Here is a 13,271-nt window from a genome sequence, read left to right as displayed (position 1 = left end):
GGAATGAAAACGTAAACAAGGCGGTATAGAATTGCCAAACTCGTCTTTTTCCAGCTCATTTTCAGCTTTGGCACGGGCTGTTTTCCTGGGAAATTTCAGGGTAGTTTAGAGATGTTGCGTCAGTTCTGCAGCAATCACCATTTCGAAGCGTTTGTCAAAGTCCATGAAAAAGAGGAGTAAGAGGTAAAGCTATTCGATCGCAATAAAGAAGGTGGAATATGGTGTTGACAAAACATTTACCCATAATCAAAGATAAGAAGCTGCTAGCAAAGCACACGATATTTTAATAATTTACTACAGTAACTCCTCTTGTTTTTTAAGGATGTGTTTGAAAGAAGGGGATAAAAAATTTAAGAAAATGGACAAAATTAGATCCACCGTTAGCATATAATTAATTAAGTAGTTATTATTTTAAATTTTTAAAAAATAAATTAACAATTTTTTAAAATAACTTTTCTATCCACTTTTTTTAAAAAACTCCCGTTCAGCAATCCGGAAGTGTAAGCGGAAAATGAGGGATTTAATTTTCTTTATTCTTCTAACGAACACAAATATACAACAGTAACTCCTCTGAAGCTGTATACTAAGATCACATGATGAATGATACTAAAATTTGACAATATTCCGGCGTCCATTGAAAGATTCCTTTGCCATATGTTCATATACGTCGAATGGCCAATACATTAAACAAAAATGAAGAAGGGCTGACACGTACCTATATTCCGGGAACGATTTTATGAGTTGAGAAAGAAAAATTACGTTGAAACTCAACCATAAAAAAATTTCAGTTAACTTTAATATCTTAAGGTATCTTAAACGAGCACGAAAATAATCTCGTTTCGTCGTCGCCACCATTATAATCTCATCATGACCACACCAACAGCGACCCTTTAACCCCAGAAATCCAAAACCAAACCAGCGAGCGATCCTTAATCCTTGCAGATAAACAACTCTACTCCTCTCACCCCCCGCATCCATCGAACTCCAACCTCTTCCTCTCCTCTTCTTCCCTCCCATCGACGCGCAGATCTATCCCCCGTCGCCGTGCGCTTCCCTCCGATCGCGAGCAGATCGGATTTATGCGGCCGTACTGCTTCTGCTGCTGCTGCTGCGAGGAGCGCCAGCCATGTCGTGGAGCTTGAGCCGTGGTGAGGGGGAGGAGGCGGGCGGCGGCGGCGGCGGCGCTGGGGTCGGGGTTCGGCGGTCGCAATGTCCAGCATGTCGGACTCGGGGACGGGCGGCCGCGGGGGCGCGGAGCTGATGGTGGAGCAGTTCCACCTCAAGGTGCTCCATGCCGTGCTCGCCGTGCGCGGGCCGCGCCCGCTGCAGCCGGCCGCGTCGGCGTCGTTCAGGCGGCGGGACAGGTGGTTCCACCTCCCGCTCCACGATCCGCAGCCTCCGCCCGCGGCGGAGGGAGTGGAGGCGCCGGAGGCGGGGGAGCCGCTCGTGGTGGACATCCTCCTGGCTCACGCCGCAGCCGGCGGCGGCGGCGGCGGCGGAGCGGGCGGGGAGGTGGTGGAGAGATGGACGGTGGTGTGCGAGCCCTGGCCGGACGCCGCGGCGGGCGAGGGGATACCCGTGAACCGGGCGTACAAGCGCTGCATGACGATGCTTCGGTCGGTGTACGCCACGCTCCGCTTCCTGCCGGCGTACCGCGTCTTCCGCCTCCTCTGCGCCAACCAATCCTACAACTACGAGATGGTCCACCGCGTCGGCTCCTTCGCCGTGCCGCTCTCCCGCGACGAGGAGGCCGCCATGCGCTCCTACCAGTTCGTCCCCGTCGAGACGCAGCACGGCCGCCTCGTCGTCTCTGTCCAGTACCTCCCCAGCCTCGCTGCCTTCAATCTCGAGATCTCCTCCTTGTCGCCCTCCATGCTGATCGCCGACTACGTGGGCAGCCCTGCTGCCGAGCCAATGCGTGCCTTCCCAGCTTCGCTCACAGGAGCCACAGGTTCCGCTTTCCCGCAGGCGCTGTCCAATCAGCCGCAGCGCCCGCACAGCTGGGCGACGCCAGCGCTCTGGCCGCAGGCGCCTAGGCAGCAAGCTAGATTTTCGCCACCTCATTTGCTCAACGCATCACCCACTCCATCGCCACCCAATTTTCCCAGCGGGTATCTTCAATCTCGTCCTAAGGGAGGGTCTGCACCAATGAGCATACCACAGGTGGGTGACAGGAGGAGCCCAATTCACCGGCCGATCACATTGCCACCAACGTCTCCGAGGAGAGTAGGGGAGACAGGAACATCTAGTGCACAACAGTCTCCATCAGAGAGATGCCCCTCGTTTGGGAGGGCAGATGGATTTCGAATAATGGATCCCTATGCAAGCTTGTCGCCAGGACGCAAGGTGATCCATGGTTTTAAAGCCTCCAATATGCTTTCAACTTATATTTGATACTTGTGTATGCCTTATCTTCATCACTGCTCAATACTGGATCCTTCATGAATCATATAACTTTTGAGAGTGAGTGTAAGGCAATTCATCTGGTATATCTGAAGTAGACTTTTCTGTTTTCATGTGGCTGAGTAGAGCCTACTGGCATTTACCTTGGAAACTAGGAAACAAACTCTACCAAGAGCTATTTCAAGTCAATGTTTAGCAGTACATATTCACAAGTTTAAGTTGTTATGTTAAGTTTAGCTTCATGATATTGTGCAACAAACCATGTTTGATAGTGGAATGTAAGCCATTATTAGTACTGGAGTTGAAGCAGCCTAAATACTGTTTGTTAGCATATACACCATTTAGCTCTCATCTCTCCTTTTTTTTTTGGCAAAAAATAGACTACATATCAGGGTCTCTTATTAGTTGTGAACTGTTTCGATTGTCTCTTGGTTCTTGCTGAGACCATATTATTTGTTGAAAAGAAATGCGTTCATAGTACTTGTTGAAACAGAAGAATGGTTGTTGAGTTAGTTATTTTCTGAGGCTTACCCAAAAGCAGCTTTTGATCTTCAAATGGTTGGATATTTGGATTACCCTTGTCTGCTGCAATATATGTCTGCTCTTGTACTTTTAATTTTTATTTAGTGGATTGCCTTTATGGGACTTAATCTTATCCTCTGCATTAGCTATGGATAACTTATTTATCTTCCTCTAGCTATTGAAGCCAGGAAAAAAATATGTATTTGAGTTGGGTCTGCGTTGACACCGTTTGACCCATGTGCAGGGCAAGGACACTAAGGACGAATCTGGCAGGTTCTCTGCACTCTCCTCCTGTGATTCCCCTCGACAAGATGATATAGATGATGCAGATTATCCCTTTGCTGTGGATGATGTTGATACACCGAGCTCCCAGCCTGGGTATGTATGGTAGTAACTTAAATATTCTATCTATAGATTTGATGAATTTCGCCATTTGCTAGGGCAGTAGTGCATCAGATAAAGCCAGAAACGAATTACATGAAGTCTTATCTATTCATATGAAATACGAAGTACTAGCTCCTATCCGTTATATTTTGGGAGGGAGGCAGTACTAAGTTGATTTAGTATCCATAGATCTAGTTGTTAAAGAATGCTAGAGGCTATCCGGTTACACAAATATTTGATCGTTAGAGCTATCAAATCCTATTATGTTGCACATTATTTGATTTTTTTTTTCAAAAGTTTAAATATGACATTAAGGGGACTAAGGATTTGAAAACCTTTTGGACATGTTATTTTGTCATACTACAAAACTAGTGTTAGAATAACTGGTAGAGATAGCAAAAAGGAATAATAAAAATGAGGGTTATTGGCTTAGTTAACATGGACTCGGTGTGCCTTGATCGACAGCTCTACCAATATGTAGTTTATTGCAAAGATCTAGATTTTGCATAGTTACCAGTTCTTAAGTTTCTTTGCTTTATAGTTAGAGTGAACACAATCATATGTCAGAGCTAACAGTTGCTACAAATGCAAAGCACAAATTTGGACTTGACTCGATGACTTTTTCTTTTTGCAACTTCTAAGTTCTAACCTCTATGTAACCTGCCTCTTAGTCACAATCAACAAGTTTTAACATATTAAAATGTTTTTTAGACAAAAGGCCAAAGCCAAGCTATTTATAGAAAGCATAGGTAGATAGAAGAGTGTAGTCGGGATTACCGGCCATCCTGGTAAAGTTTCTGGAACAAAATAGCCACTAGGCTACAACTCGACAATGATTAACACACTGGCCAACAACCAAAAGCGATATCAAGATACAACCAGAACGGCAGAAAGAAACTAACAAAGCACTTATAAAAGATTAAATTGTACTAGTGGTCATCAAACACATATCAAACATGTCCTACATGTGCAAGTATGTTTGTTATGGCTTGGCCCTGGACTTAAATGGCAAAGGGTGTAGTTGTGCTCGACAGGAGGGTGCAGCCTGAACCCTCACCTCCCTGGAACCCTGGAAGAGAACAGAGTGACAGGACAGAAGAGAGTAGGCTAAGTTCTTGCTTGTGTTTAATAATGAATGCCACCTCTGTTGTATAGAGAAGGTCGTTTGCAATATCCAAATAATGTTCCTAACGATCCTCAACAATAGCTAAACAGACCTAACCAAGAAAATGATACGCAAACTAACATTTAACTGATCAACGGCACTGATTAATCCTGTAGTAACACATAATCTGGCTTGCTGGGTCGACCGAACTTATGTCCTCACATAACAAGGTAATGGTCACTCAAACCTATGCCATCACAGTAGCTGGCATGGCATTGATGCCTATGGGTTAGGCAAATTTGCTTGCTAATGACTTCTGTGAACACCTAATGAAGTTTATTTACCTATTACACCAAAATCTAAGCTAGTTGAACTACTTGCACGTGTGAGATAAGTCTGCAGAAGAGCTCCAGGAAAGTACAATTCAGCACTTTATTTTCTTAATGACAATCCATACAATATGGGCCTTCCCCTACAGTTCACCATAAAAATCAATTACAGAACCATTGAAAACAGAAATCTACAACCCCAACCGGCAGTCACTGTACCACCATATTGAGTGAACAACTTGAATGGCGAGAAATGCTACATCTGACAAGCTAGATGGATAGCACATGGGAGAGGGATGATGATTATTCAGGGATGCTGATTGCTGAGTATCTGGTTTGTGGTCGAGGGTCAAATTTCAGGCCTTAGGAAGAGTGAATTGCTCAAATGGAGTTTTCCTTTTACTTTTATTACACTCGTACATAAATTAAATAGTAAATTTCATAGAACCCCCGGTATTATGGTCCAAATTGCAGAAAACCACGGGGGTTTTGGCACGTGACACATAACCTTGGGTATTATATTATAGTACTATAGTTTTATAAAACCACACTGTCAAGGCGTCAACAAATTTAACTTGACATTGTAGCAAAATAAAAAATGCTTAACTTAGATGGCTAAAGTTTTTTATGATAGATAAAAAAATTCATTAATTCGAGTTTTGAGATTTGATATTAGAAACTCATACTTATGATGAAACAAAGAACAATTGGTTAACAATGAGGTTTTGTGAAACTCTAGAACCATGATATCCGGGGTTGTGCCACATGCCAAAACCTTTGTGGTTTTGTTCAACAAGGACCATAATACTAGTGGCACGGTTCTAATTTCCCCAAATTCTAGTGGCACGTAGCCGATATCGTGAATAGTAGTGGCATTTATCTAAAATGGCATATTTGTAGTGGCATGTCCTAATACATAAGGTTATGTGAAATTTACTCTAAATTAAACATCTAGTTTTGCTTGTTTGGGCGGTCATTGTTATGTGGTGCCAAAATAGGATAATTATATTCAATGCATTGAGCTACATTTGTTGCGTGATAGTCTATATGGTGTATTGAATAAGATGATTAGTCTATTTTACTATTCCCAGTGCCATCAGATATTCTTTTGACGCAGCACCCTATATTAACAGGAGATTCAGATCTAATATAACCTTATCTGGATATGTGCCTCTATTATTATTCACCCCATTCATGTTTATCTTTGTTGAGCTGTACCCATGGCTTTTGATAAAATATAACAGTTATGTATGTCCTCTTGTATTTCTACTATTCGGTTCTTTGTTTCCACTACTGAGTTTCTATGGTTCTAACACCGTTTCTATATGCACTATATAATATACAGGAGCAGTGATGGGAAGGAAGCTAGAGATCAGGCAAGTTCGTCGTCCCATAAATCACAAGATGCCGCAGTTGGCTCTCTGGTGCACCTGCTCAAAACTGCACGCCCTCTGCGAAACTCTAATTGTCCATCTCAAGCATCAGCGGTTGAATCTAGTGAAGCAGCCTCAACCAGTTCTGTCGTGTCCCGTAGGAAATCTGATGCACTCGAAGAGCTCCAATCATTTAAAGAAATCAAGGAGAGGTTGATGTCCCGGAGTAGAGCAAAACAGCAAGAGCCACCAGAAAAACCATAGCACCGTTCTTTCCTTCGTAAACTTCACAGGTGAAGATCCCCTACCACAAAGCGGGCTATGCGGTGAGCTCAGTGACGTTATGCTAAGGAATTCGTGTGTATATAACTGATGGACTGATGCTTTTAGTTAAAGAGAAGATACGAGTTACCACTGATTTCTGCGAGAATCCCTCGCCATTCTTGAACTCTAGAAGAATTACGCCACTGTTTATACGCTTTTATACGTAGGTGGGAGCCTCTTGACGAATATAGCAGCTCCAGCGTGTGCGTGTGTAATTATGTGACTGTACTGACTACTGTGCCGAGTGTTCGGTAAATTAAAGTATCTATCTTCAAACTTCAAAATATTGCTCGTAATCCAGAAATCAAAGGCTTAATGTTCTGTACTCCTATTTGAGATAGAGATGTGAATAGGCGGTATGAGGATGGTATAATTAATTCTGCCAGTGATGAACTAGTGAACCGATGACTTTCAAATAAATTTTGCATTGTTGGAACTAAGGCAAGAGGAACCCCGTTCCCCGTTTGCCATACAGTGCATAATTTAAAATTTGCAAAGTTCTAATGCCAGCAATTTGGAGAAGAACTTGTGTTGATATTGGTATGGATCTGGGGCAAAATTCTTCTGGCTTTTTTTAGTGCAGGCTCGCAGAAGAGAAGCGGCGTTTTCAGTGACTAGGCAGGCCTTGGTACCTCGCATTCTGGGTCTGGGGCCCGAAAACTGTAGCCTTGGGCCGGTTTCCGCAGGAAAGTACTGCCATGAAAGCCCATTTCTACCTTCAAATTGCACGCGCGCTCTTTGGGTGGGTTGGAGTCCATTTTAATCCCTTTAAACCGGGTATATCGCGAATGAATATTAAAACAACTCCATCGATATGTACATGGCTATCTCTCACCTTTTTCCTCAACTACTCCCTTCTCTTAGTCTCACCTCCCTCTCTTGCGGGAGCTCCAGCACCTCTCTTGATCTCCTTTGTTCCACCAAACCCTAGTTGCCTTCTGCCATATCACCGTACAACGGGAATGAAGATGGCTCTGGAGAGGCTCGACACTCTGACGAGATGGTTCACGTAATCATTCTCCCTTGACACCGTCACACGTCATGCAACCAAGCAAAGCTTGGCGTCCTCCTTGTGCTCCTTGGGCTTTTCACGCTCACGTTGTTGGGCCTCATCTCTTCCCTGCGCCATGACCCGCGGATGTGGCTCCTTGCTTCCATCCAATTTAAGAATCTCCTTCTCCGCCTAAGACCTCCTGGTGACAACGCCATCAACCTCTCGCCCTTCAACTACATCACCATCAAAGCGAACCTCCTCCAGCTCCTCACCACGTCGTCTCTCATCCATGCACAACTCTCCAAGGCCCTCTTTGCCGCCACAGCTTCCGACTTCCCTGCTAGGTAGCGTCCTCCCCTCCATCGTCTCCTTTCTTGGTACCGCCCTCTCCTCAGGGGATGTCACAACGACCAACTCCTTCCTTGCTATAGCGGCATCCCTCTTTTCCCTCTTATGCAATGCATTTGAAGGCAACACTCCATCCGCCTCAACCTAAAGTACTACCTTGAGAACTTTCCCTCTACACTAATCGAGGTCTTCCTCTCCACCTCCCACTGCCTTCAGACGGTTGTTGTCATGATGACCCATATGAATCCCGCACGATGTTTGAGTACCTTCACTCGTGTTGTGAGATCTTCGTCACCACTTTCCCAAGTTCAATAGGAGGAGTGTGGTGGCTTAGGTTGTACTCGAGCTCCTCCTCCTCTGTCGCCTGCTAGCCACCGGTTGTGCCGTCGGTGACCCACAAGTAGGGGTGCAAGGGGCAGGCCCGCGTACCCAATTACGCGGGATTACCCGCTTTTTTGTATTGTAAGTGGGTTCACGGGCCTACCCCCTTGCAACCTTACCCACAAGTGGAGTGCCCATAGGAGGGAGTGAGGGGAGAGAGGGGGGTGGTGTAGGAAGAAGATGGGAGGTAGTCACTTACTGGGTTGCCTTGTGGATGCCACGTTAGCCACCTCAAATTTGAGAAATCTTTTTGAAATGGTTTTAATACTTGAGAAAGGCGTAGTATAGATTCGGCCAATAGTTGAGTGAAAAATAGAGTTTGTCGAATTAGTGATGCAGAGCCGCAAAGAACAAGATAAAACCCATTTCTTGTGGCAAACCACTGGCAAGCGGTGATTGTGAGTGGCGACGTGATGTCATTTTGCCTCTGCCCGCTGATCAGCACGCACAGGCAGCAGCCTCAATTGAAGAAAAAATAACTCTGGTACACGAACTTAAAAAAATATTACAAAACCTTTACAAATATTTATTTTAACAATTAATTTAACTACAAATATACATGACACATCATTGTTAAGAATAGTTTAGTAAAAAGTTAATACCTAGCCTTTAAAAAAGCACAATTATTTTAAAAACATGGTACAAACTCAGGTGCTCATAACAAGTGCATACTTATCCCTATGAACATTGACGGAGCGTGGGGCTCCTCACCGGGAGACCGCGCAGGCCCCCTTTGCCGGTTCGGCCGGGGGCGCTAAGTGAGGTTCTTCGCCCTCGATCGGTCTGGGGAATGTTTCGCGAGAGAGTAAATGCGCAAGACATGGGCGATGTAGACAGGTTCGGGCCGCTGAGAAGCATAATACCCTACTCCTGTGTTCTGGTGGATCTGTGTATGAAGGAGTTACAAAGAGCTGGAGAGCAAGAGAGTTCCCACTCTAGAGCCCCTCTCACTCCTCTTTTCTCCAGTCTACTTGCTCAGGTCTCCTCTAGTCTTTTTTTCCGTCCCTCCTTTTTTTTGGTCCCCCCTCTTCGTAGGCATGGTCCTCCTTTTATATCTCAAGGGGATACCACATACACCATTTCTACCTACCCTTCTTTTGGGTCGGGACCCATCCTACTTTGACCAAAACTTGGCTCGTACTTTCGCCTGACACCGGGATAACCCTGTCCTCCCTCATTAATGGGCGGAGATTTGCAATGGCTGCTGTCCGAATGACCCTCCGACGGGATGGGTCATACCAACCTCCACTCCGCCGGAAGCAGGTGCAACGTGGAAGCACGGTTGTTTGCTGATGACACGACCGGCGTCAGACCAGTCACAGACCGGTCATTCTTGTCCACCACGTGTCAGTTTAGCATGCTACACGTCTGCCCTTCTTCATACAATGACTTCCTTGCAATGGTTGCGATGAAGCCTGGAATGTATCTGGCCGGGGCTGACGCGCCAACTCCAGGAGTTCCCACGCCGGCTCCGGCTAGGGACGAGTGCCTGGAGGCTCTCATCATTCCGACGGGACGGGGCGAGGCGTGTGTCAGGCCGCCTGTTGCCCCCTAACCCGCGATCTGACCGGTCTGTGACCGGTCACACACTGCGACCGATCACGGACCGGATAAGCATGCGCTATGCTGCATTAAATGCGGCGTGAGGCGCTCGTCCAACCCGCAATAAACGCGGTTAGGTGAGCGCCGCTGTGCTCACCTAACCCACACACGTGGCGCCAAACCCTCAGGGGGTCGGGGCACCCCAGCCCCCGGGGGGTCGAAACGGGAGCGGCCCGACCCCTCGGGGAGATAGAGGGAGGGGCGGCCTCATCAACCTCGGGCCCGACCCCCCCGAGGGGGTCAGGCCACGTGGGTGACCGCGGCTGCCCCAAACCTCTAGTCAAGATATCCCCGGTCCCATGTCACCGACAGTAGCCCCCGGCGTTATGCCAGGGCGATCGCCCTCCTCGAGGAAAACGCTCGGGCGTGACGCCACTCCTCAGGCCTGGTGACAGGTGGGACCGGTCTCTACAGGCGGACAGGAATCCAGTGGTCGCAAATCGCGCGCATCGGCAAGGGAAAAACCGACCGACAATAATGAGCGGCTTTCTTCAAGACCGCTACATTACTTGAGTAGCGCGCGAATTGGGACGAGCCGGTTCGTTTCGCCTGGAGATGTGATGATGGTGCATCGGTCGGCGAGCGTAGTTAACGCGCGCATGATATGTCCCATCTCGACTGCCACGGCCGCACATCCGCCTCGTGCGCCGCAAACGGGCGAGCAGGATTAATGGAGGAGTGGGCGCGAGAAACGAGGGGGCGAGATAGTGGGCGCGGGAAGCGAGGAGCCGGGCATAGCGTTTGGCAAGGGTATAAAGACGCCGAGGAAGAGATTCGTTTCCTTCCTCTCGCCATTATTCCCCTTGCCTTCGCCGCTTGCGCTCTAACTTCTCGTTTCCTGTGCCCTACCCTCGCCGCACTCACTCGCTCTCAAACCCCTCCTCCGCCGGCGTTATGGCACGGGGCTCCGCACCGCTCGACGGTAGCGTGCTGCCGCCTTCTCGCATCGTGAGCGAGAGGCAGGCCGGGCTGCCGCGCCGATTCATGCCGGAATCTGCCACCGGCCGGGAGGTGGTTGCGCTGGGTGAGGGACGCCCGGCGCCACACTACCCGGGGCGGTCCGTATTCTTCCTTCCCTTCGCAATGGCAGGGCTGGTCCCGTCATTCTCTTCTTTCTTCATGGATGTTCTGGAGCTTTATGATCTCCAGATGGCGCACCTCACCCCCAACGCAGTAATGACGTTGGCCATCTTCGCGCACCTGTGCGAGATGTTCATCGGGGTGCGCCCATCTCTCCGGTTGTTCCGGTGGTTCTTCACCGTACAGCCGGTGTCGCCACCGTCGGTAGTCGGTGGCTGCTACTTCCAGCCGCGGGGGCCGGTGCTGAACCGCTACATTCCCTGCGTCCTTCGCAAGAAGTGGGATGACTGGAAGAGTGACTGGTTCTACACCCCTCTCGCCGACGAAGCGCGCCTCCGACTTCCGAGCCAGCCCCCGGCGCAGGCCTCCAGCTGGCGGGCGCCGGTAGATCTGGGAGACGGCTACGACGCCGTTCTTGACCGCCTGGCTGGTTTGCGGTCCCAGGGGCTCACGGGGGCCATGGTGTTCGGCGACTACCTTCGTCGCCGGATCGCGCCGCTCCAGCGGCACGCCCGGGGCGCCTGGGAGTACACCGGGCCCGAGGACATCATGAGGACCCACCAGGGGCGCAAATGGGACTGGGACCCTGAGGACTTCAGAATAGTGGTCCAACGGGTGCTGAATCTCAGCTCCGTGGAGGCATCCTTCATCTCTCAAGGGGTCCTTCCCCTCTCCTGCGATCCAGAGCGCGCCAACATCCTGACCATCATGCAGGAGGTCGGGGCGTCGGGGGAGCGGGCCCCCCGAGGCCACGATGGCGCGGGCGGGAGCCGCAGGGGGGAACAATCTACCCCGGGAGGGGGTCGTGCTTCTGGGCCCCGTGACGGGGGCCCGGGGGGCAGCCGCCCTACCGACGCCCGGGGGAAGAGGAAACAGGAGGATACCCCCTCCCCATCTCCTCCCCGAGGGGGCGGGGCGGTGCGTGCCAGCAGCAGGCGCCCGGAGGGTGCTGTGCCGACGTCGCGGCCCGAGGGGAAGCGAAAAAAGAAGCGGCTCCACAAGATGGGGGGGACCGAACCATACCGGGGAAACCTCATCTCCCCCCCAAGGTGGTCGTTTAGCCGACCTCCTCGCAGGTTCGTCCCTGCGCCCACTGCGGCCGTATTCATTCTCCCATCTCCCAAGGCAAGTTTTCACTCACCCGTTTTTCGTCTTCTAGTTTTTCTTCTACCTCAGCGAGATCCCGTCGCGCCCTTCCCGCCATTCCAAGTCCGGCCGGTCTGAGGCCGAGGAGACGGCGACCGCGGAGGCCCGGAGGCGGGGAGCTGACCGGCGAGAAACCGCAAACCGCCTCCGGGAAGCCGAGGAAGCTGCCCAGGAGGCTGTCCGGGCTTGCCAGGCTGAGGAAGCCGCTTGGGAGGAGGCCCGACTCCACCGGGCCGAGGAGTCCGTCCGGGAGACGGAGGCGGCGCGCGCACGCCGGGCGGCCTGCCAAGCCTCCGACCCGACTCCGCCCGAGGCGACGACGACTTCCGAGGCCACCCACGACGAGGCCGCGGGCGCACCGCTCGGGCCCGACCTCTCGGGCGACGCTCAGGACGGGCCAGCTTCGGGGGACGTCCCTGAGTCCGGCACGTCGATCGGTGGGACGAGCCGTGCGGCATCCTTACCGAGGCGGCTCTCCCCCATGCCTTCCGCTGCCCCACTGAGCGCGGAGCCCCTTCTGCAGGCCTTGGCCACCGCGAACACCACGGTGTTGGACGGGTTAAGTGCCCAGATGGAGGTCCTGCAGGCAGAGCGGGCGGAGCTCGACGCGGCGTGGGCGCGTGTCGAAGAGGGGCGACGCTCGGTGGAGGCCATGGTGGAGGCGGGCCGCAAGGCACACCGCCGGCACGCCTCAGAGCTCGAGGCCCGTCGTAGGGACCTGGCGGAGATCGCCAGGGAGGTGGAGGAGGAGCGGGAGACTGCCCTCATTGCCACCGCCGTTTTTAACGCGGCGCGGGACGACCTCTGCCTCCAATACGGGAGCCGGGAGGCGGAGCTAGAGAAGAAGCTCAACGCGTCCCGGCAGCGTGAAGAGGCCCTTGAGGCTCGCGCCACGGTGCTGGAGGAGCGCGCCCGCGCCCTGGACACGAAGGAAAGGGAACTGGCGGGTCGCGAGGCCGCCGTCGCCATCCGGGAGGCAACGCTGGCGGCGCACGAGGCCGCCTGCGCCGAAGAGGAGTCCGCACTCCGCCTCCGCGAGGACGCGCTCACCGAGCGGGAGCGAGCTCTCGAGGAGGCCGAGGCCGCGGCGCAGCGGCTGGCGGACAGCCTGTCCCTCCGCGGGGCAGCGCGGGAGGAGCAGGCGCGCCGTAATCTGGAAGGCGCCCGTGCCGAGAGGGCCGCACTGGATCAGCGGGCCGCTGAGCTCGAGGCGCGGGCGAAGGAGCTGGACGCGAGGGCGCGCAGCGGCGGGGCAGCCGCGGGCGACGGCGATCTAGCCG

General features: G+C 51.5%; 1 protein-coding gene across 1 annotated transcript; it reads left to right on the top strand.

The window, feature by feature from the left end:
- The first annotated feature begins 931 nt into the window (after positions 1-931).
- Positions 932-6,720, top strand: LOC4336527 (autophagy-related protein 13a). Its single transcript, NM_001419720.1, has 3 exons — positions 932-2,346; positions 3,170-3,303; positions 6,089-6,720. The coding sequence occupies exons 1-3, from the start codon at positions 1,210-1,212 to the stop codon at positions 6,378-6,380; spliced, it is 1,563 nt and encodes a 520-aa protein (NP_001406649.1). The 5' UTR covers positions 932-1,209; the 3' UTR covers positions 6,381-6,720.
- Positions 6,721-13,271: the final 6,551 nt, after the last annotated feature.

This window comes from Oryza sativa, chromosome 4 (genome assembly GCF_034140825.1).
Source record: "Oryza sativa Japonica Group chromosome 4, ASM3414082v1".
Classification (NCBI taxonomy): Eukaryota; Viridiplantae; Streptophyta; class Magnoliopsida; order Poales; family Poaceae; genus Oryza; species Oryza sativa.
The sequence above is the reverse complement of the archived record's forward strand: the minus strand, read 5'-3'. Positions and strand labels throughout refer to the sequence as shown.